The sequence below is a fragment of the Pagrus pagrus genome, assembly GCF_965226575.1.
Source record: "Pagrus pagrus genome assembly, chromosome: 18".
In the NCBI taxonomy this organism is placed as follows: domain Eukaryota; kingdom Metazoa; phylum Chordata; class Actinopteri; order Spariformes; family Sparidae; genus Pagrus; species Pagrus pagrus.
This window is the reverse complement of record NC_140202.1, coordinates 14,737,142-14,762,607: the sequence shown is the minus strand read 5'-3', so window position 1 is coordinate 14,762,607 and position 25,466 is coordinate 14,737,142. Positions and strand designations below refer to the sequence as shown.

Below are 25,466 nucleotides of genomic sequence, written 5' to 3'. Positions count from 1 at the left end.
ATAATAATCTAATGAGTAGGCTGTTCGTTACCTGTTGAGTTCTGCTGACCTCGACCACTAGAGTCGTCCTGCAGGAGAGGAAGAAATGAATCATCACTACACAATCAGCTCTACCCTTTTTTTTGTTCATATCACAAGTTTAAAACATCTTGTACAGCTCCTAGTCTTTATGCTAAGCTAAGCTAACGGGCTGCCAGCTCCAGCCTCGAATTTCACAAACAGACATGGGAGTGGTATCAATCTTCTGATCTAACATTAACTTTTTTTCTCTGTTAAAAATGTCAATTTTTTGCTGTAAAACACAAACTTACTTCATCAGGTTTCTCTGAAGCTTTCCGTCTATGAAAGAGAGAAATTAGTACATGAGCAAACAGGGAGGTGCACATACAAAAATGTTGGTATAATATGTTATATAATGTATATCAAGGAGTTTTCAGGTGTTTTCTTCTGTTTCCATGACTAATTTTAAGGGAAAGGTGAGAGGTGTGTATTTGTGTGTAACTGTTTCACCTGCGAGCTAGTAAGGCATTCATCTCCTGCATCAGCCCCTCCCCACCACCACCACTGCCACCACTAGATCGGTTGGAGTCACTTTTGCCACCAGACCCCGGCGGACTGCTCTCATCCTGAAGAACACATCAGAAAATGGGTTTCAGGCTTTTGCTGAAAGAATAAAACTGGACGGAGTGGACCTTTAACCACGGAGGCTCACCCTATGTACTTTACGTAGTTTGGCTCCAGCCAGTGCTGCAGCAAGTCCTGAGGGTTGTTGCTGGACCCCAGGCGGGCCCCCAGGAGGCCCTCCACCAGTGGGCAGTGGAGGGGGCATGGGCGGGGGCACTGCCATTGGGGGTGGTGGACCCGGCGGTGGCGGTGGGGCTGGAGGACCAGCCATGGGTGCTGGAACTGCAGCTGGAGGTGCCACAGAGAGCATAGCTGGGTGACCTGCAGAGACAGGGGGGCCTGGGAGGGGCAGAGGTCGATACTGGTTAATGGCTGCACGGGTTGATTTACCTTTTGTGCCCCTTGGAAGGTTGTATGAAGACCGTCTGAGGAATGATATGCACTCGCACTGTGTAATGAACTACCAATAATTTCTACCTACACGGTCGCTGGCCGCTGTGCCACGTGTTTTCATGATGAGAAGGATATTGGATATATGGTAAACTGGTTGATTATAATGGATAAGAGCTAAGGTTTTGATATTTTCTACTTAACAGGCAGCCATTGATTTTAATTCATTTTAGTGCAGCATGAAAGTAATATTAAAGTCTCATTGGAAAACAGTTGCAAATGGGGGCAGTTTAGGAACTCTAGCTTGGTGGTGATTCTGTAAGTGCATGTGGGAAACTCAAATAACCTTAAAGCAATGAACTGTTCAGCCTGCATACTATCCTTTCACAATGTTAAGAGCTATAACAACTGCCTGCAACCACACAACCATGTGACAGTCACAGTACTTTGATGATAAAGGTGATAAAATGTTGACTTTGATCGATTCAAGTAGGTTTTATAAGTGTGTTTATGGGTCTTGGGGATAACTGCTGCATATGTGAGTAGTATAAAACCTTCTATGGCTCCGGAGGAGGTGCATGTAATCTTTAATTTGAAGGTGTTTACATCCGTCAGATGAACAGTGTATAAATTGTGGCCCTTTCTAACTCAGTCCTCCTGCTTTACGGGACAAAACGTAATTTCACAAGTTAACACGACCTGAAATAAAGTAATATTTAATAATTGCTTGCAGATCGATTGCAGTTAATTACTTGCTGATGTTTTGACTGAGAGTCCATATTCACTTGGTGACCATTTTTCTCTGGCCAGCTAAGGACGGAAAGCTCGAATGCTGACACAATGTTATGCTGCCGTGTTCCAGTTTGCAAGTCGTACAAAAGCAAGGAATCTGACAGTTTGTTACAATTTCAAATTTGGCACAGTGTCCTTCCTGATTTTCACTATTGTCTTGTCAGCTGTAGGTAAACCAGGAAGCAGTGAAATGATAACAATTTGTCAGATTCGCTGCGTTTACGGGTCTTGCAACCAGGAAGACAGCAGCACGACATTTGAGTTTCCCACCCTGAGCAGGACATCAGAGGAGAATGGACGCTGTGCAAATATGATCACATCAGCTTTACTAATGTGGCCATTTTCGGTACATTTTTCCTTAAATGTTTTTTTTTTTCAGTATGTGAAACACCCATTGAGCTGGTCAGGCTAATCGAAAACATTCAAATAGTGGGTCATAAGAACCCCTTGGTTACCTGCTTGTACGTTTAGTGTTGTAGGCTATTTACACAGGAGACATTTTGACATGACACAGTAGGAAAAGCACAGGTGTACATAATGAAACTACTGATAGCTGAAGTCCATTCAGCTGCTTCAGTTTAAGGGCCATGTCGGCTCACTGTCACTCTGTCGCATCTTTCTGCGACGCTGAAATAAAACAGAGCCATCACCAATGTTATCAGTAACAACGGTGCACTTCCTGCTGCGACAAGTCAAAGGCCTAGTGTCCTGCTGCAGTGTGCTGCAATGGTAGAATGAGTTCTTGACTCCCACACAGGTGTTTTCCTCAAATCAGATTCAATTTGGGAAGAAAATTACACTTCAGTCACAAAACTTCCTGTGCTAACAGTATTGATTATAGTTGTCCCACCCTGTAGTTATTGTGGGCTTATGACACATGTCTGTTTTTCATGTGTAACATTATATGTGAGGGGCATTCACACACATTTGCACACATATATTCACACTCACACGCACTCACACAGACACACATAACAACCCCTCTGCTGAGAGACTACCTCCTCCTCTCTCCTCCTCATACTTACTGCTGCTGGCCATGGGGGCCTGCTGGGGGACGGGGGAGGGGGTCTTCTTGGGCGAGCCCCCGTCAGACATGGCAGTGTAAGAGGGGGGTGAGGAGGAGGAGGAGGAAGTGGTGGTGGTGGTGGGGGGCTGGGCCTGCTGGTAGTACACCTGCTGCTGCTGATGTTGCTGATGTTGCGGATGCTGTTGCTGCTGAGGGTGGAAGGTGGATGCGTATTGGGGCTGCTGGCTGGGGGTGGGGCCCGGGGCTGTTAGGGGAGGCAGGGGGATGGCCTCGCAGTACTGCGGGGTGAGTGGCAGATGCTGCGAGTGAGGAGAGTAGGAGTCGTCTGGCTGACCGTTGGAGTGAGGGTGGGGCTGGTGTGAGGGGTACTGGTGAGAGCCTGTCACTGTGCTTGGGTCAAGAGGTGGGGGCTTCATCCTAGTGTTTAAGGGAGGGAGGGGGTGAGCCATCGGGAGGACAGGCTGTGGGGGCATACTCTGCCTCGCAGGCATAGCCATCATAACGGGAGGGGAGGAAGACGGGGCACACTGGGCGTACATTTGTTGCAAATGTGAGGCAGACCATGTGCCGTGTTTAGGGGGGAGCATGATGTCTTGTTGCTGGAGTTGCTGTTGAAGGTGGAGGTGGCGGGCTGCTGTGGGAGGTGACAGGGGAATCTGACGGACCTGTCGGCCCTGGGTGGTCACTCCTGCCTGGACTGGGGAAAAGGCTGAGGCAAGCGAGGTGGAGAGCTGGGAGGAGAGCTGGGCCTTGTCCCTAGCAGCCCCCGCCTCTTTCTCCTGAGAGGGAGAGGAGGAGGCGGAGGAGGGAGGAGAGGAGGAGGCCACGCGGACGTAGGAGGGTGGCAGTGTGCTAGCCCTGTACTGTCTGTACTCAGGAGGAGTGTCTGGGTGGATGGGAGGGGTGGAGACTTTATATTGGAGAGTGGAAACGACTGTGACGGGCAGAAAGAGAGAGAAAGACAGAGATAGAGAGAGAGAGAGAGAGAGAGGAGATGCAGACGAAGAGGAGGGACGAAGGAGGGCAACAAACAAAGGAAAACAGAAAAGAGAAAAACGTGAGAAGAATGAAAAGCAACCGACTGAGCAAACCAAGCAAGTAAAGATGAGAAAATCAGGAGCAATCCAAAAAACGGAAGCCAGTAGCAAATAAAGAATCAAAATATCATAAAAAGAACAAGCAGCAGAATGCAACATGACTGAGCCATGGTCAGAAAGCATATGGCATTTCCCCCCAACAGTAGCTGGAAGAAAGAGATGGCAGTAGAGCATGTTGCAGGGACAGGGAGGTACTGATATCGCCACTGACAGCAGGGACACAGGAGGATGTTTAAGTCTGTATGTGCTTTTACGGGGCAGACTTGAACATTTATATGTGTGCATGGATAAAAAAGCATAAGGGCGTACAGACTGGGAGGGAGCAGTGGTTGGAACTAAGGCGGGAAACACTAACACACATCGGGAAAAGCCTGTTTACCTCCAGGAACCTACCGTATCAGAGTGTGGAATCTGTGGTATGTATTACAGCTGAAGTCACCTGTTTGCCGTGGGAAAGTAAAGTGTGCTGTGCCTGACCCAACACTGATAACTTCCCTCATTAAAAACAAAACAAAAGCAGGGCAAACATCCATTTGCTCCCCTGCAGAGTGTGCTGTGACAGCTTTTGTCTACAATGTTTGTGAAGCTAGGAGCAAACACTATGCCAGCCCCTTTATTCGCTTTGGTCTCCAGAGCAGCGTGTAAAACCGAGTGCGTGTGCGTGTGTGTGTGTTAATACAGCTGGGTGTGGGTGTGTTTGTTCAAGCCTCACCTGATCCTGACGTTCGTCGCTCCCTCTCCTTGTGCACCATCTGATGCTGCTCCATCATCCTATGAATTGAAAGGATGCCACTGCTCTTTAACTGTGGTATGACTGCCTTTCTGTTTATCATTAATGAATAACACACCAGAACACTAACGGCTGCGCTGGCCTCAAATTAAGACCTGCTTCTGTGTCTTGGGATTAGAAGAAGCAGCAGCATGGCGCTTTGTTTTGTTTGCTTCTCTTGCATGCAGCTGTTAGAAATCCTACCTCCTCTGTGCCTCGCTTTCCTCTGAAGAGGGCCCATTTTGGCGCTGGACGACTGGACCTGAAAGACACAAGGTGGAAAAAAGTTCAACTGCATGAAAGCAATAAAAAACAGTAGCAATCCACACACAGGAAATTCAACAATATTTCAACAGAGAAGGTTCCAACATCTCTGTCAGGCCCGGTCCGTTTTATTCACCCACGACTAGCGAACTAACTCCATTGGTCCCTTTTGTTCCAGAGCCATTATTGTGGCTTAGATTCTTACAAACCTCAGTCAGATAAAGGATCAATAAGTCATGCAGACTAGACTAACATTTTCAAAGAGTAAACCCCTCTGCTCCTGCACTCTCTCTGCTACTTGGGAACGAAGAGAGGGGATTCTAGGTGAACAAGAAACCCATGAAATGGTGATACATTTAGATCATTCTGCTAAAAGCATCCCCCGTCATCGCCCCACTACTGATTACAGTGTGTTTACCAGTGGTGAAAATGCTGAAAACATAAAAAGTCTTTATCTCACAGCTTAAAACATTAATTTTAAGGTCCTCAAAAAGTAATCAAATGTAGCAAGTTACATTACTTGATTAATTTCATTGACGTAATTGAAACAGTTACATTACTTATGACATTTAAACAGGGTCACCTTACACTTCAAAAGTAACTTTCCCAACACTGATAGTCACCCCTTTACTACTGAAGTGTGTGGGTGTGCCTTGTTCAACGTATATAACATCTTCCATATGATATGTATGAAATCAATAGAGATTAATTGTGAGATAGATCTCCATCTGTAAACAAACTGTCAACATTGTAATCTTCTGATGAAAAATGGTCCCAGCAGAGAGTGCAGGAAGCTGTGTTTACTGAATGAACAGAGCACAGCCGGCATCATGTGAGGCACTTTGCCCCAGAGAGCCAACAAGCTGTTTATAATGTGATTTGCTCAACATGCTGCCAGCCGCAGGAATTTCAACTGTAAACCACAGCAGAAATTAAACTAAAAGAGCTGAAGAATACATCCCGCAAATATGAATTCAACACAAGCTACAGTACAATTATAGACAGGATTAGTCTGCAATTACACTCTGTCAATAAAACATGAGTCATTAACATTGTTTCATGAAGTTCCCGTCAGCCACATGATCATCTCAGTTTAGCACTTTGCTTGTTGCCCAACTACAGACAGTGTTCAGCCTCCCACCCCCAGCTGAGAGACAGAGTTAGAGCCTCATTCTGGGGCGGCTATTAACGGGCAGCATCAGGGAGAGCGCTGATCACATATCACCAAAATACCAGTCATTAAACTTCAACGCCCATCGTGACATCAACAACACCCTCGGGTGATATTTCCGTTGACGGTGTCTGGAGCATGGGGGTAGCTGGAGGGCGGGCGGGGCCATGGGGGCAGTCAACACAAAACAGAGCTGTGGCTTCAAAGTGCTATTTGAACAACACAATCTGGATCAGAGCGAAGGCTGAAAATGACGATTATAACTACTTGGGATTTTCACCCGAGCCTTTTGTATTTTCACCTTCATTGTCATTTTGCATCAAATGTGCCCTTTCCGTCAATGTCTAATTGTGTTTTTTGGCTAAAACGTGACTCCTATTGCCTCAAAATCTTCAGACCAAAGCATGCTAAATAAAGTATCACTTGCTGATAATGACATACTGCCACAGCCGACCTGGCTGGCAGATTTCTTTTGTTGCATCGCAACTGTAATGAGAAGCACAGAAAGAAGACGTGCGGCCTGAAAGATGTCTTGTTTCCTCGCTCCCTGACACTCCCCTGAACTCTGCTTGTTAGCTCATGGTAATTATGCGCTCAGCTGGTAAAGCTGCACATTAAATTTAGCAAATATCCTGAGAGTTAAAGGCAAAGAACCCCCCTTTCCTTGCAAGAAAAGAGGACACTGAAATAACTAACTGCTTTGATCAGGCTTAATTAAGCATTTTAGAACTTGTTTCAGATGCTCTAATAGGGAGCTGATGGATGCAGTAGAAAGGCTTGCAAGTATCATGAATACACACTTTCTGTTTAGGTATCAGCATGACAACCTGTTTTTTTTAAATCTGTTTCATTATTGTATTCTGTTGCACCAGCAGCAATGTTTGTTGCATAAACATAAATCGTCAAGAAAAGGATTCAAGAATATAAAGATACAGATACTAAAACACAATGAACTCCCCGGTCCACCTCCATTACGTATTTCTTTATGTGAGACTTCAGGGATTCACTCTTAAACACGACCCGGGACTTTATTAACACCTCACAACCTTTGTGCAGGCTTTAATGACGTCAATGTGAGGGTGACAATTATCACCCCAGGTGTATCTGTGCATATGTGCATGGATGTGCGTCTCCACTGCTGACAGCTCTCTGTTGATTGCCATGGTGAAGGTCAGAGTACAGGAAGCTCAGGGGATGAGAGGGCCTGATCAGGCTTGTAAGCACTTTGTGGGAGCTCAGGAGACCAGTGTGTGTGTGTGTGAGAGAGAGTTATCTTGGTGTAATCAAAGAAAAATCAATTATTCCTCCCTCTTGTTCTCCTTCATTTTTTCTTTAACATTTCTTTAACATAATCACTTTAAAAACTCCAAGTGTTCAATGACTTTTGTTCTGATGTATGGTCTATGGTAATACCCTTTTGAGTCTCTTACCTTTCCCCAAATCACAGATAATAAGGCTCCTAGTGTACTTTAGCATTGCCTGTCTCAAGTACAAACTGCCATTTGTTCATTACAGATTGGTAAATATCCTGATCTCAACAGATTTTCAGGCTCTCCTTCTCAAATACTCAAGTAAAATATGTGTGCCCCCACAACTCTTTGTGACATGAGTCTTAGGTTAAATGTACTTTGTTATTGTCCACTGACAATCACCTACACACGTCTCTCCATTTCATAGTGTGATGCTCAGCGTCTGTTACTATGAAACCATGCATTGCTAGCGGACACAATTCTCTACTGCACAACACTTACTGAGGACGATGATGGCAGAGGAAATCCTTCTAAGGACACCAGGTGAAATCTCTGAAGTCGGCATGGTGAGAACTATAAGATATGTCTTCTACGACTACCGTATGTGACTTCTTCCAGCATGAAACAGCATGAAGAACGTGGTCAAATAGGTGAAGAAGTATTTTCCACAGACAGAGGAACTTTTCCCTTGCATGACGAGGCCCATCATCCCACATCTGAACGCACCCAAAAAAAGGAGGGCTGCCATGTGAGCATGGTGGGGTTCGACATCGAGGCTCCATACGGGATATTTTAACCACCAATGGGAGAGCAAGGATGGGATGACACGGCAGTTAAACACTCACAAATATTCTCTCTCAATATCTTACTTAATTACACACACACACACACACACACACACACACACACACACACAAAACTTATAAGTAGCTTGTAACCAGAGCTGGTCAGATGCTATTTAGTAAACTAAGAGTAGACGTAAGTTTGGCTTCAAACAGTTCAGGGTTCATAATTTATTTCAATGTTTAAATAAACGAAAAAAGGAAAAAACAAAACTACAAATCTGTCTGTTTAACTAAATGTCTCTAATTATTTTGCATTCCTGCTACACACACCTCTTATGTTTTACTTTATAAGGCAATGAAAAGCATTGTATTGAAATGAAACTGAAATAAATCATCTTTAAATGAGGAAAAGTCATCAGTCATCAACCGACCAGGCCCTGCTATTGTTGTTATTGTTTGGCTCAGTGTGCAGAGTGCAGCTGCAGTACATGATGCCAACCAGCAGAGGGGAGTACAGCTTAGTTAAGTAGGTACGCTTCATGGGCTTTGAACATTGCAGTGTATTGAATATGGATGTATAATCAACTATTTATATAATTATTGTGCCATTGCGTCAAATATTCCCAATCATGGTCTGCACACTTCTGCTGTCTGTGAACACTGTATTCCTGTTTAGCAGGTCCGATGAGAAAGTATTAGTCAAAGAGAGTCTATGTGCACTCAAAACCGTGTGGATTATTTGATTGTAGTTACCTGACAGTCTTTTTGAAGGCAAAAATAGACTCAACACAGATGAAAGCAGTTAGTTGTAATCTGAACCAAAATCCATTAAAGGAACCGATAATTTAAGATTCAAAAACATTCAGAAAATGTCTCAGTAAGATGTGCCAGGAAGTCAAATACAAATCAGGCTCTCAGCCCATCATGGAGAAAGTCCTTAATGAAAGGATAACAGAGCGGACTGTGCAATTAAATACCAAAAAGATTCATTTCAATCATATCTAATGAATCCTCACCTCCACTGTCAGGTGAGCTGAGGACATTGAGGGCGAACAGCATGGCGTTGGAGAAGGTGGTAGCCTCCTCCTTACTGGCAAAGTTCAGCCCATAGACCTGCCGGGCGTCACGCCACTGATGGAAGGTCGGAGTGGCCTGATTGTACTTCAGGCCCTTCACTATGGAGTAATTGATCACCACCTGCAAGAGGGGAAGGAAAATGAAGTTGTGAATTAAAATGTTATGGAGATTTGATATTTTACCAGCTGATTGGACATTTAACACCAGTGTCCCTCTGCTCTGCTTTGCTTGATGACTTTCTAACCTCTATAGGTAAATTAGGAAATATAGGACATTTTTCTTGTAATTATACAAAGTGACTAATTGACCAAATGTGGATTTGCTCGACTGTTTCAATCATGAACAATTAGCATCAAGTTTTGGAGTCAAAATAAGTCAATCAAAAGAGCTGGGGTTAGTTCTCAGACAGAGGTGTTCAAAGTGGGAGTCTCAGTGAATGACATTGAAACATATTAGTATTAGTTATTATATAAGTCACATACAATAGCCTAATGTGTGTGATTTGATTACAGAGATAGTTTAGACATACAGTAGTTTGGGGGGAATCTTTACCTTTTTTCCCCACTTTTTCCACCAGAGTCAGAAACTAACACATGCCCGACGATTTTAGGCTATCTTGGCTCAATTGTTGAGTGTCTATGGGATCAAATACCATAATCACGATCTAGGTATCCATTGAGCTAAACGAATCAAGTAAACTACAGGAGGGTGAGGGGGAGCCTTTTTCCAGGCTTTGTCTGAGGGGAGGCCCACAGTCTCAGACTTTGAAAAAACCCTGGTCATCATGCTGCATCATCAATAATCATATCAGACTAAACCCATCAAGAAGAGGCAGACATTTCTGTACTGATAAAGTCCTGAAAAGGCGTGAACATGTTTCATTTTAAGTAAAGGCACAAATGTAAAATTTTCTCAACTATGTAACATGTTACTCTTTTTGCTTTTGCTAATGCTGCACTCATGTCATACCAGAGTTATTGTGATTATGAGTTTCTGACTTGTGAATAGTCTTCACACCAACATCCAAGTTGTGATTACAACTGAGAAACTTCCTCCGATTCGTATGAAAGCTCCGATATCTCCGACTTGGCAGTGCTAATATGGAAATGTCTGAAAACAACAATCGTGGATGTCTCAAATCAGCCAACGACCATTGTTTAATTGAATTCAACCCAAATTTAATGTATACAGTGTGATATTGTCAATGCGCAATATTTGAATCCTCACATGATCAGCTCTATAATCATACCGTCTTGATCACACCTCAGCACAGATATTTTATTATTGATAAATACTGGTTATACCCATATTTACCATTCATCCCACATAACGGTTTGAGGGACAGAACTAATGAACACAAAAATGAAATGTCTCATCAGCCATGAAATCCACTAAGCATCACAGTCTTGAGTGATGCTGATTATTTCCCTTCGTCTCTCACCTGCTGGTCCTGCAGTTTGACGCCCACCACTCTGAAGGTGTTGTTGGCAGTGTTGTGGTAGATGTTGATGCGGCTGAAGCCCTGCTGCCCAGGCTTGATGGGCACCCACTTCTTACTGGCATCGTCGTAGACCATCACCGAGGCCCGCGCCTGGCAGATACTCTGTTCACTGACGGCAGAGAGACAGAACATGATGAGAGTCAAGTTGAGTATTGAAACGTCGCACTGTTGACTGTGGAGAGGCATTTAGAGATGCAGTTAATTCATTTTCTTTCATCAGTTTCTCTGAAACATGATATTGTTATTTTTTGCAACGTGAGCAGGATTCGGTTCCCTAAATAATAGAGAATACTGGATCATAGGGATGTTTCACAGCACTGGTAATTCTCAATATGTTACTGTACACCAGAATAGTGTAAATGTGATAGCGGCCAATAAAATCAAATCAGTCAAATACAGTTACTCTATGATTATCTGGGTAGCTGAGGGGTCACTGGGGAGCCACACCTTTCTGCAGCTACCACTACAAGTCACCACATGAGGAATAACATACTGCAACTGTAGAAATCTGACAGTGTGTGTGTGCTGCAGAGCCATTTTTAAGAGCTATAAACAAGACCTCAACCTAAAACTGAACCCTGGAAAATTCCCCTGCAGCAGTGCGGGAGGGTGTGCGCAATGTGTTGGGTAATGACACAGTGTGTTAAAAACGCAACAGAAGTGTTTGATCAGCAAGTGTATCGCCAGCTGGAGGCTCATTTGGTAAGAAGCAAATGGAAAAGTCACACAACACACAGCGACAAAGAAGCATAAAGTAATCATGTTCACAACCACAGAGCTGAGAGGGGATCACTGAAAAAGACGAATTTGGCCAGTGACTTATGTGGTCACATCACAAAATCACCACTTTCAAGTGCTGCAGCTGGAGAAGACACAGAGCCGTATACAGCATGCTACTGTTATGACCTTAGCACCATATGAGCCTGAAGGTGTTAAAGTGGCCTCATATGGAAACACATGAAAGCAGGTGGAGAGGTGATTTGGACGGGTGGAGGTGAGGTTAACCTGCAGAACCTGTGAAGTGACTAAATGCTTCTCGCATTTTCACTTCCAACACCCGAGGGACTGATTCTCTGGCAGCGAGACTCACATTACCAGCATGAAGGACTGAGGGCCAAGAAAAGCGAACTGAAGAACGTTGCTGATGTGCTCACTGACTGTCAAGGTATTCCAGTGCCTTAGCCTCTGCAGTGAGATGACAGGAAGTAAATTAAAACAAATGTGGTCACTGCAGCAGAAGAAGTTAATAGGATCAGGTTAGGGCTGGGCAGTATATTTATATTATATCGTTATCATGACGTGAAACTATGTATCCTAGATTTTGGATATAGTTATATCATGATATGGCATTTAAAATATGGTATATATAAAATCTTACTTAAATCTTTAGAAAATACATGTTATTATTTATAAGCTATAACGCCCAGCCTTAGATTAGGTGGAGAAAGAGCCAGACTATAACTGTGCAACTTCACAAAATTTACCAGGGCTGCAACTTGACATTTTCATTAACTGCCTGTTATTTTTCTCAACTAACCATTCACCATTAAATGCTCTACGAAATGCCAGAAAGTTGAGACGCTGTTCACAACATCCCAGAGCCAAAAGTGATGACATCAAATATCATGATTTGCCTGACTTTTGCTTTTATAACGTGATAAATAAAAGCAACTAATTCTCACATTTGATATGTTTCACATATTTGTTTGAAAAAAGAAAAAGAAAACTGAAATGATTAATTGATCATCAAAATAGTTGATGATTTGTAAGGATGCAGTGATATAGTGATTTTAAAGGGGTTAAATCATACCGTGTAGCTTATATTTGCTTATCCATGATGAATTATTTATACGTATTCGTGTTATGAAAAATATACATACATACATACAGTACATATATACATTACTCCAAGTTTATATCAAGTTTTAATGTCTGTACGTCTTGTTAAATTATAAGAAAGCGGTTGTTCAACAACAATAATAATCAAATACAGTACTGTGCAAAACTGTAGACTATGATACTGTGAAACCAGGACGTTTATTGTACTGTGAAAATATCATACTTGTGCACTGCAAATTATTTTTCTCTGACTGACAAATTGACCAAACTGATGCAGCATTAAAATGTAAGATTTCATATAACCTGTTACACTTGTCTTGAGAGATAATATAGTTTCAGTAAGACAAAGAAGGTGCCTTACAGTCACATTTTAAATCCATTATTACATTTCATTTGACAAAACATTAATATCCGAGACTTAGGAACGATACGCCGTAGATATAGACTCCTACAGACTCCTCTAGAGAGATTTCCTGGCAGAATAACACTGTATATTACAAAACAGTGCTTGAGAGCAAAGAAAAAGCCAGAAATGGTGACAACAACCAAAGTATGATCAATTGTTCTATTATCTAGAGAGCCTGAAGTGAATGAGATTGTACGGTGTAACGTTGAACCCCTGGCAATTTACTCCAATTACATTAACAATAAAAATGCCAGTAATAATAAAGTGAGATATATGAATAGTCAGATTACGAGGACTTGTTTCCCTAAGGACGGCTGTAACATTCAAACGGCAACAAGGATCCCCCCTCCCTCCCTCCATCCTCTGACAACCTTTCCTCCGGTGTGCCGCTCTGCAGGAGGAAGTCAGCATGACACCTGAGAGACCCCCCACCCTCCCCCGGACCGCTATAACACATGGTTCTGTCTCAGCCGGCTTCCTCTCACTTTCCTGCCGTCATCTGCTCTCCGGTTCCCTTGCGGTGGGCTGAACAGCCTCAAATAACTCAGCAGTGATGAGAGAGCAGTGCTGCTATTGGCTTCACTCGACTGCTGCTCATCTTCTCCAAAAATGATTTTTTCATGTTGGACACTGATTTGGGACTGTTGTTTGTTGATGCACTTGGTATTCAGCATTTGAAACAAAGTGATATTGAGTGCACTTTGGGTGCAACAAAATAAGACTCTCAGGGGCAATTAACCTTTCTGACAGGGGACAGGTGTACACAGATGTTTATCTCCATGCAACACTATCAGAGCACGTAAAAACTGCACAGCAACATCATGGCGTTCCTGAGGGAGAGGCCTGTAAAGCTCACTTGACAGATGGATTTCAGCAACAACTCCCACGATTACAACCACCCTCCCTCTGTCCAACATCCATCATTCCCCACTGCACAACTGGTGTCGAGTTAACCAGCAGCGATATATCATATCAAAGCTATCAAAACACAATTTATGTACGACAATCATTCCAGCAGAGACAAAATTAAGACAACAGAGAGTCTAGATGCTGATGGCTGGAAAACGGTTACACAATCAAGATCCTCCATCTAGGGACAAACAGGAGACACGTTTCAAAATCAAACAGGAAACACATTTGTCATTAACACAAGTAAATGTGAAGGGAAAGTTTCTCAAACGCATTTAAACAGAATCTGAACTCGACAATTCACCCCAGATCAAATCAAAAGTCATGTTTGACAGCCCAGACATAGACGAGATTCCTCCTTAACCTCATGCAGATGTTATCGTGCTCCTTATATATTTAGACTGGGAAAAACTGAAACATTTATCCAACTTTCCAGTTGAAAATAATAATGAGTTTCAACACTGAAAAGCCAGGCTGGAGGATAAATGAATCGAAAAAGTTCCCTGCCTCTATATTCAAGGAGAACCTCCTATTCTGGATGTGAAACCATGAGGGATAACTACAGACATCATGTTTCCTCCATCTCTAAATAAGTTAAACACACTCTCTAATCACATAACAGACACTTCTCTCCACTTCAGAGACCCGACAGACCACCAGAGTCTCCCTGGGAAAAGGAAAGGGAGGGGAGGAGGGAGGTGGCTGCATCTCTCTCATGGATCTTCTTACAAAAACAGGCCCTATTTCTGGAGCAGTTTGGGCCAGAGGGATGGAGGAGTGCCTCCAGCTTGACGCTGACGGTTTCAGTTCTCTTCAAGCAGTCCGAAATAAAGCTGGCGTCTCGTCTTATTGCTTCTTTACATGCGGCACATTGCTCAATCAACACATGATGGGATGTGGAACAAGAAAAAAAAAAGAAGAGGAAGAGGATGGTGATCTAGCCTGAGACAATTTCTCAGCAGGCGCCTCATCTAGACCTTCACAGGCTTCTCACCACTTCTGACAGCGTGCTAAATGCTTCTGCGTTTGATCCAGCTACTCTCTCTAGGTCACATGACGAAGACGAGACAAGGCACAATAGGGCACATGATGGCTGCCTTACATCACAGCTGCATCTACAGACAAAAAAAAAAAAAAAGAAGAGGCTCATTTTGCTCAAACGCTTGATACTTTCAGAAAAAAGGGTGGTTGAGTAGAGAGATGACAGAGATGAGAGGCAAAGAAAACAGAGTGACTATGTGTTTGTGATGAAGGGATAGCAGGAGATACGGCATAATCTGAGAAAGGTCAGTTATTGCTGAAAATCACAAATCAGTGACATTAAAATAACGCGATGAATCAAACTGATGCTCAGAGCAGGAACGAACATAACAGGAGGAACTGAAGGTCAAATTAAAGAGATAGTGTGTAACATTTCCACATTCAAATGTCTAAAAACAACTCAATCTGTTATGTGTCCGCGCATTATTCCAAATGTTACTCACAGTTTTGAAGGTAACGCGTTTCATTTGGTCGCCTACCGCTATCACTTCTGGGGAAACATCAGATGATGCGACGGAAGTCGATGAATGTGAACAACGTGAATAAAACTCCATCCAAACTTTCATCGCAATGGTCACAACCATTGTCACCACCTCACTATGTCCTCAAACTACTTTTATGGTTTAGATTGTGAGACCCCTAGTGACAAAAAATAGATACTGTGCGTTTGTGAAAATTATTGAAAAATATTACCATATATTTTCCAAAAACATGCTGTCTAGTAAAATGCACAAAATACATTTTAAGTAATAGATTTTAAAATACATATCCGTGTGTATATTACCTGTGTATTATTAAAATGTATTATGTAATATACTCTTGAAGTAAAATGCAAAAAAATGGCTTGAATTAATTAAATATTTGTGGACTAAAATCTATTTTTTAATATATTAAATTGTGTTTTTTAGTACAATATATGCGTAAACAGTACGGGTAAACAGTAAAAGCTAGACGGTGTCAAAATGCTCCTGCAGAGTCGGTAGGTTCTTCACAATCGACCCCTTTTACATAAGTGGTCAGGTGATCCACCGTTAATATAAGAATATTGATTAAAGCCGCCCTGCACCGTTTCACTGAGGTGCAGATCGTCTGAATGAACGACAGCTGACTGATCATTTGGGCAGTTTGTCTCTTCAGGCCGCTCCAATCCTCTGAAGGTTTGAGCCTGCTGGTATTTTCCCTATTGTGTATTCTCTATACACTACATCTTTAAAAATGCATAAGCACTCCCCTCTTTGCTGGCTCATGAATAAAAAAAGAAATACTGTTCCTCACACCACACTGACAGGCTAATGAGATGAGCACAAATATTTAAAATGTTGCTGTAGCTGTTTTTTCTATTAGCTGACAGTATAATTGTTTTGGTGCAGAGAAAACACGTGTATCCTGATATTAAAGTCTGGCTCATAAGAGGGATCAGCCTGACTTGATTTGGCCAACAGCTCCTGTCTGAGCATTTCACCTTGTTTTTGCTGGACTAAGCAGATTTCTCAGTGGAGTCTGAATAATATTCACCTCAGAAGGCAGCCTGAGACGGGCTGAGAAGAAAAAAGACGAGGAGCACAGAGCACAGAGAGTGAGAGAGGGAGATGAATAGAGACAAAAACAAGGGCAGAGAGGATATGAAGGCTTCTGCCACACTGAGCACTTCCTCATGTCAAATAAGCCTCATAGGCGAGTGGTGAAAAGGAGGCCACATTCCCAGGCTTTTGAATTAAGCAAAGCACTTCCCTGCACACATGGTTAGACATATGTGCCCCCCACTCACCCCACCCTCTTCCACACAAATCCTATACATGCACTCTCTGAGTGTCACGGCTGTGTGTTTTCAGTCCATTAGCAGAGATCTCAGTGCAGGGAGAAATGATGCCTGAGCCTGATCCTGTCCAGCAAACAACTGTGTACATCATGGGCTGAGTGTGCATACTGTATTAAGGAGCAGCACTTTCAGGTTTCCGTGAGACTCTGCAGCTTCACCATTAATCACTGGGTGTATTTAGGCTGGGAAAGTGTTTCCTTGGCATACTGAGAGAGTGGATCGGGCCGGTGGGGTGTATGTGGGGTTCTCTCTGGGTAGCACCCGAGGGCAGAGCTTCTGTTATCATGGCAATTAGCTTTTGTTGCCGGGGTAATTGTTTCATCCTGCTGGTTCACAGTGGAAGGCACCCGAACAGACCCGAACAAATGATGAGTCATTCAGCACGGCCCCGTGCGGTGATGAAAACTAAATGTTGAAAACACGACCAATGGCTGTAGAGAAGTGCGCCGTCAGCAAAGATCTATACATGTTGGACCACTGATAAACAGGTACTGTCGTATACTGTATAATGACAAAGCTAGACATCAGTATGAGAGTCCTCATGGTTCAGTTTTTAGGGAATTTTGCTATTTTTCCTTAAGTAGTTTTACACTGGTTATGAGACAGTCTCAGTTCAATAATGATTCCTCTATATGACCTACATAAACGCACAAGACCATTAGCGAGAAGATTGGCTATTCCTGAATAGTTATTAGAGTAATTCTTAATACCTGTCACCTGGTTGGATTCTGACATATACGGTTCAAATAAGGCATAAAAATAAAAGAGTTTTTATGGCAGAGTGCTGAGGATGAACCGAGGGGTCTCACAGGAAAGAGGCTGCCCTGAAGTCTGGTGTTACAGTACGGCACTAAAACAAAGTTTACATTATTTCACCAGCGTCATAACACAGTTATTAATTTTACATAGCCACAGATACATACATTACCTCAAATTTTAAATAATTTGCGTCTTTCTGTCAGTTGCTTTCAAAACAAATGCACATGACAGCCAGATCCAGATCTCTACAACAGGAGACGGTGCTGCTCGTAGCACTTTTATCCACAGGGGCCGCCAGAATCAACAAATATAGAAGTTCTTTGTAGCCTGCTTTACATTTTCCTTGAGTAATGCAGTTAGTCTAGCTTTGCTTAAATATATGTGATTCAGTTAAGTGGTCATGTAGCAGCTCCACTCAAATGGAGTTAAATACTTTTCCAAAAATTGATGGCTGACATGTTTGTATATTTCTAATAGTATGTTGTGTTGCATTTTATGGCTTTATTTGACAGATGAGGACAGGAAATGAAGGGAGAACGAGATGAGAAACAACGTGCAACAAAAGTCCCTGACTGGACTCAAACTGGGGACGTTCATGGTCTACAACTTAAACCTGTGAGCCACTAGTATGTACTCTTAGTTGATGATTTTCTCTATTCATAAAGATATACAGTAACTAGGGCTGCACATAAATACAATATATCATAATCATATTCCGATTATTTTTCAACAGATATTACGACTGTGATATGATTCACATATTTGTGGGAATGATCCTTTTTGTATCTCTGCAGCACTACAGTAGCTTTTTAAAACGCTGTCTGGTCACAAATCTTTTACTTTACCAGAAAATTGCAGCTCCTGCGATGCGGATGTTGCTCTTGGCCATAATGTGATTTCAATAATATTTTGATTCATTGCGCAGCCATAGATACAATCTAGAAAAGATCCAAATCCACCTCCTACTTGCCTCTGTAGCCACAGCAACGACAAGCTAAAGAAAAGTTATTGTTGGATTGTGTATTACTTGCAATAGCTATTTTTCAAGAATGAATGCTCATGTGAGTCCTCAGTATTAAACCCAGTGTTCGAGAGGCTGCATTTTCCTACCACAGCTGCTCCTTTATTTAACACACACCCATCTAAACTAGGCTAATCTAACAGTTTAATTTACAAACTGTGTGCAAGGACGAAAAGAGGCTTTCCTGAATTTGCTTGAAAGAATTAGCCTGTATTAGAATTATTTAATTACCTCCATATAAAACTTTAAAATATAAAGAAAAGACTCAGTGCCCGCTTCATCGACCCTGTGCCTCTCATGTCTCTGCCAATGCTCAGAGCTAATAAGGGCAAAACTGATTCCTAAAATAATGAAAAGAGACCTTATAGTAAACAGAAAATCCTAATTAATCCTTTTCTCAACTGTCACATCGGAGACAAAGGACAGAATTAACCCTGATTATTTGCTCCGTCTTAGAGGTGCAGCAGTCGATCTGCGCAGCGGGCGACAGCTTCATGTATCCAATTAATCAATTCATTTCATGCTAATTAACTAGCTTTAAAAAATCATAACCTCCTGTATGATAATCGCCAGCTGAGAGACGAAAGCAATCCAGAGAGGTTTCCTGTGCAGCCGGAGTGATAATTACACAGTTTTATGCATCCCTGGTTGGTACTAATAGAGACATACAGTCAGTGTCAGGGAGGGTTTATAACTCAATCCAAGGTTTGGTAAACAAACAATGGCATCTTCAGATGGACAGTGTTTATGTCAGCAGGGAAATATGCTGTCATAGCTCCAATCTGGCTGTCTGGAGTGGAGAGAGACTAAACTATGTCTATGCCAGCTCTGTATAATAGGCATGTTCTCAGTTATCCATCTAGTTTGGGTTTATCCTGAACATAAGAGGAGATGTAAACAGACTGCTGGGAATGTAAAGCACAAACAGCAGTTCGAGCGGGATGTCAGCTCATGTCCTCATCTTGCTGAGGACTGAGGCTATCCGCTCAACAGGAACAGAGATACATAATTATACACCCACACAGGGTATATTATGGTACCCATGCCGTACGTACACCCAGAATAACATGCACTGATATTTTTAGTGAAGGGCTGGCCTTGGGGCGACAGAAACAGACAGGCACAAACACTCATACATGCAGACAAACAGACACGCGCTTGAATACTTGTATACGTCATTGACAAGCCGAGTGTGAGTGAGTGTTTCCCTCACCTAGGTGTGATAAGGACACGTGTGTGTGAAGGTGCAGTACCAGCAGGGGGTGATGATGACAAGACCAAAGGACGAACATGGTAGAAAGAGCCAGAAAGACCAGGTGACCAGGGTTTGAGTCAATAGTGATTGTTTTAAAGTTGCGATGAAATGGCTGGTGGAGTGCTTTTTGCTTCAGCATAGTTACATCTTTCATGTAAAACAGCAGCATTATCAAATTGAGAAGGCGTTTATTGGATAAAAATTAGTACATGCCCCCGAGTGCACGATGAGTCATCAACATTTGTTATTTTTTTCAGGTAAATTAAAAACTCTAAAATATCATTAATAATACCTAAAAAAGAACTTTGTTGTCACTGATTGGTCTAATACTGGCGCAAAGTAGAGATACACAGCAAGAATTATGTGATAAAAACATTCAAACATCAATTTTGACTTCATGGGAACATTTATTTTCACTAAACCATGATCTTTTTCCAAAACCAAGTAGTGGTGATTATTTATGGAAAAAGTTATTTTGAGCCAAACCACGATGTTTTCCTAAACCTAACCAGGCAGTTTTGGTGGTTTTATTTTGAAAGTCTCACCAGTCGTTCCATGTTTGTTATTACTAGCTTGACCACCGAATGAGAGTTTTGTTTTCATGGTTAGACAGGCCAAACACGACAGAGACACGGTGGACCAAGGGGTCTTTTTTACGATTTGGCATGATACTGGGTTGTCATAAATTTGTCACTAACAACTAACTCTATCCAAACCATCTAAACTAAATGCTTAATTTAAACCTAAGGACCAGCCAAAATGTCCTCACAATATACAAATGTCCTCACAACGATGGTTAAAACGCATCGACTCCCCACCTCCCCCTCCCCAACACACACACATAGATTGGTAACTGTATATGGATTCGGTTAGTCGTCTGTCATTATTACGGCCACCATGAGGATTATAGCCTCCAGGGATCACTGGAAATTTTGGGGCAAGGCAAAGCCACCGCCTTTGTATAGAATAGGTGGGGGTGTATACATTTACAGTATGGATGCATGTGTGTGTGTGTGTTTGGGTGGGTGCTGGGGTCCAGCTGACGGAGGCAAGAGGTCTGTCTGACTGGCTGGATTAGAGACAGAGCCTGGCAGGCAGATCATTACCTCACTGCAGTCTTAAATCTAAATTAACCAGGACTTAACTCTCGTACAAGACCTCTAATCTGCTCCACGGGGAAAGTACTGTTCACAGGCACACGGAGGGAAGGAGGCCTGCGGGAACTAAAAACAGCACAAGCCAACTATATTGCTGGGGAGCAGTGTGAAGCCTGCTCATTTGTAAGTGAGCAAACAAAGCACAGTTAGCTTGTCGGCAAACAGCAAGAAATACGACAGATGCCAGATTTCAGGGATTGCACTGATGTTGCTTCACGTGAGGAACACCCTACTACTGTAATTAAAACTAAAAAAGAGTCTCAAACAGTCATAAAGAATTATTATTCAAATGTTGCGATCTACATCCAGATTATAATCGCCCCGCCATTTTCCATGCGTGTCAAATCAAACTCTTAAAAGGTGCAATATGTAGGAATTTTAGTTTATAACATTCAAAAAGCAGCTTAAATTATCAAGAGAGAGTGAAGAAATAACACCTTTGACATTATTTCAAAGACGTATATGTACTGTGTTACAGGGGTATCGATTGAAGTTAGCATGCTAACTAGCGAGCCCCTTGTCACCTTGTACCTCAAGAGGTGATGATCCAATAATAAACAACACCAACAATCCTCTGACGATCCGAGCTCACTGCTGGGCCAGGCTATTTCTTGGCTAGGAGCAGTTGGCAACCAGTAGAGACTCAAGTTACTGCTCCTAGCCAATAAATCAGGTGGCACGTGACTCCGTGAAATGGTGTGTCATTTTTACACTTTGGCATTCCCTGTGTTTTTAGTCCTTATACTAAGTATAGCTAACTAGACAGCTAACAGCCTGTAGCGGCTACATATTTACACGGCACAGACACAAGAGTGGAATCAAGCTTCTATACTTATGATGTCTAAGTCTCTGATTGCTAAGTCGACCTAAAAAACTAACTCACTAACTGCATGTCATCTCATGCATCTCATATGGCAGGTTTTCAGCTGCCGACATATAAACCTGACACTTAATAAAAAAGATTCAGATTTGCACTTTTCCCCCCTTGAGACTGCAGCAAAGACCTATTTTTCTTTCATATGGAGCCAAATTCTACATTTGTCTTTCTACTGTAGGCTGGTATAAATATGTATGAGACATTCTACGTGAGGTATTAGCACTGAATATTTAAGTAACATGCTTTTCATGTAATCGCGATTAAGACCGCAGCGATGAGGATTCAGAGACTTAAAGAAAAGATATCTCCAGCTCCTCCACTAATGCATCATATTCCACTAACAAAAAGACTATTATATAGTGGCGGAGCAGTTCAGATGCTCATAAGCTACACACAACGTCATTAAAGCTTCAGCATCCCTGATCCATCCATGTTGTCCAGATTGTGATAACTGTACTACACCATGGTGTGTTTATCTAACCTCTGCCCCAGTGATACTCCCCTGCAATAATGCAGAAAGGGCTAAAATTAAGCCCCAAATGGGGAAGAGAGAGAGAGAGCAGAGAACTGCCGTCTTAATGGCATTAATGCAAACCGCATTAATGTGCTTATGTTCTTAGCTAAATGTCCCAGTTGTGCGCAAAAAGCTCAGTCTCATGCCATGATGTATCAGTTTCCAGCGCTGCTACTTGAATTCACACACACAACATAATGACAGAAATTCATGACCTACATTCTGCATTTCCTTGACTGTGTGCTTCACATGTATTACAATATACTGAAATACATATAAGTGACTGATTACAGGTGTACTGGCACCAAAACACACTCATAGGAATGAAAATAGTTCATTTCATTCAACCAGGCGGCACAAAATAGGGAAAAATGGTCAGCCATATTTATGTTAACTCACTGCACTGAATGTTTACTGCAACACTATTTCATTTGTTTAGGGTTGTCATTCTGTTCTTCGTTATTGTATTTTTCTGCGATTTTTCTGTAATTTCTGTCCACTCTGACTTAAGTTTAGGGATATATAGATAACGTCCAGTATCATACACTCTGTTTTTTTAATTGTGATATATACAAATGAAGTAAATTCTCAGAAATATAAAATAAAAAGAGGTTTATTGATAAAATAACAGCGCAGGGATGACAGGAATGTCTGCATCCGGCCATCATATGTAATCAACAGGAAAAGCAGTGCGACTGAAAAGCGTGTTCTTCAATAGTTTCTGTTTCTTTCTGTTCTCGCTTTGTTATATTAGGTGTGAGTAATGCACCTTACCAACCGCCATACAACAGAAAAAGAAGAAGAAAAAGCTGCAGTAACAGTTAACTGTGAGCTAGCCAGTGTGGCATTGACCTGGTGTGTGGCCGCTACTCATTGATTTACTCCTGCTGTGCAAAATCACGTCAAAACGACAGACATTTATGGTCACATAGACTCTCTCAGCACCTCTCCACACTCATATAACACATTTATACGTTTAATGCAAGTTTTTCATTTGAGAAAAAGCAGACAAAACATACACTAAACAAAGTTAAAGGGAAGTCTTTTGGCCACGATAATTGTCCAGTGAAAATGAAATCGTGACAGTATAAATAAAATTTTAAATGATTCCCCCCCCTCCACAGCCCCCACGCACACACGCACTAACACACTCACACTCACACACAAACACACAATGAAATGTTTATGTAATTGTCTATCGCAGCTCTCATTAAAGCAGGCTAATGTCATGATGCCACTATCGGGTTTGAACGACCATGCAGGCTCTTGTGTGCTACATATTGAGCTGTTCAGGCCATTTTTAAGCAGCAGCTGCACATACTGTCCACATAAAACCTCATTGTCCTTTATTTTTTTTAAATCGTCGCCCCCCTTCCCTTCCTCCTCTCCCTCATGATAGCAAGACAGCCAACAGAGCTGTTTGATCCTTCAGCTCTCACTTGGGACAGCAGCAGCGACCAAACCTCCCTCCCCTCTCTCCATCTCTTATCCGCATCTTCCATCCTCCCATCAGAAAACAGAGAGAGAAGGAGAAGGGCACTGGCCCGAAAGGCTGCAATTTTAGCCAGAAGCCATGCTGTCTTCAATACTTGTGTGAATTAAACATGTATGGAGCCCTTACAAAGCCTGGCTATTCAGAGATGCTCTATGTGAGGCTGCCGGGTGTTTAGAATAAAGAAGATGCTCGGTGTGGTGTTCACACTGCGGGCCGCTGCATCTCTCTGGCAGCATCGCTGGCTTTGACTGAAAAGATGCGACGAGTCAGGAGGAGAGAATCAAAACACATCACAGTCACAACTTCTGACACTTAACTCTTACACACAAGACGCTAAAATTGAGATGTTTTGCTCGCAGTCAAACTCAAATGATCCATGCACAGAATAAGTAATCCGAAATAACCTAAATTCTGTGTGTGAACGACAGTTTGTTGAGGCCAGATTAAGATTAAAGATTAGTATTTTAGCTCTGATTAAAATACAGCAGGGAAAGATTTGTCTGTCTGTGCTGCTGCTTAAACATAAAAACACTTTCTTTACACACAACGATCGAAAACTATCAGACGTCAAGAGCACGTATTCCAAACAAACCCACAAGGTTTTCATCTCTTTGTTCAGTTAATTTGCCGCCTTTGACATTTAACTTTCATCGCTCATCTTTGACATATACTGGAAGTAAAAGTGACCACACGTTCTCACACACATTGTCGCACAAAGTGTGGGTACAAACCTGGCGGCGATGTGGCTGTAAAACAACCCTGAGTCACTGACACTCTGGGGGAGGCAGTAACGAAGCACTTGGAGCCGATGTATGTCCATTTTGGTGAACAGCAAAAACAACAACTGCAGCAGTCTAAGACACAAACTCCCTCTCGGGCTGCTCCGCTAGCTTCAAACTATAACTCATTAAACGCAGTTTAATCCTCCTGCTGAAAGCCGGCCACATAAATGACATAAAAACAAGAGCGACGGCTGTAAAAGAACAAAAACATCCACTTAAAAATGAGATTAAAAAACGTCCCTCAGTGTTGAATTCTTGCGCTGCTGCATCCACTATGATCCATCCGGCAACAAAGAGATGACTGACGGACAGACTGGCAGGGATGAAGTCATTGACCAGCCTGTTGTCTGATGACCGCATAACAGATGAGCGTGCGTGTGTGTGTGTGTGTGTGTGTGTGATTGAACCTCTGTGCTATTGTCATACTGTTAACCCAAGGGAGATTACCTCATATCCGTCTCAACCAGCTTCTATCCCCCCCTCCACACGCACACTAATGTTTAATGCTTGTGTGTGTGTGTGTGTGTGTGTGTGTGTGTGTTGTTACCCCCCACTGTAGCCTGCTGTTGCCATAGCCACCCAGTATTAAGCACAGCCTGTATTAACAGCCAGTGGTTCATACTGTGGTCGCTCCTATTGATTGGGATGCCCTCGACCTCAGCGGACACATGAAGCTGGTGAACATACACCAACATGTACGACGCACATTTATTGGGAGAGGTGGCGTGCTGAAAGTCCATTAACATCCACTGAGTAATTGACTAACGAACACTCAATCAGAGAGGCGTTTTATCAGCTTTATCACTGGCTGGAGGCACTCTGTCCAGACTGTATTCCAGTTAAAT

General features: G+C 42.5%; 1 protein-coding gene across 4 annotated transcripts in view; it reads right to left on the bottom strand.

The window, feature by feature from the left end:
* evla (Enah/Vasp-like a) overlaps positions 1-25,466 on the bottom strand; it is a 38,433-nt gene that overhangs the window by 2,258 nt on the left and 10,709 nt on the right. For 2 of the 4 annotated variants that reach the window (XM_084380997.1, XM_084380996.1), the window contains exons 2-10: positions 10,688-10,856; positions 9,186-9,366; positions 4,904-4,961; positions 4,643-4,701; positions 2,832-3,767; positions 713-963; positions 511-626; positions 312-339; positions 32-68 (exon numbers count right to left, since the gene is read on the bottom strand). In XM_084380997.1, coding sequence (XP_084237123.1) covers positions 32-68; positions 312-339; positions 511-626; positions 713-963; positions 2,832-3,767; positions 4,643-4,701; positions 4,904-4,961; positions 9,186-9,366; positions 10,688-10,856 — 1,835 coding nt within the window. Of the gene's footprint in view, positions 1-31; positions 69-311; positions 340-510; positions 627-712; positions 964-2,831; positions 3,768-4,642; positions 4,702-4,903; positions 4,962-7,885; positions 8,093-9,185; positions 9,367-10,687; positions 10,857-24,570; positions 24,904-25,466 lie in introns of those variants that run through there. The other 2 variants (XM_084380995.1, XM_084380998.1) reach the window with 2 other exon arrangements.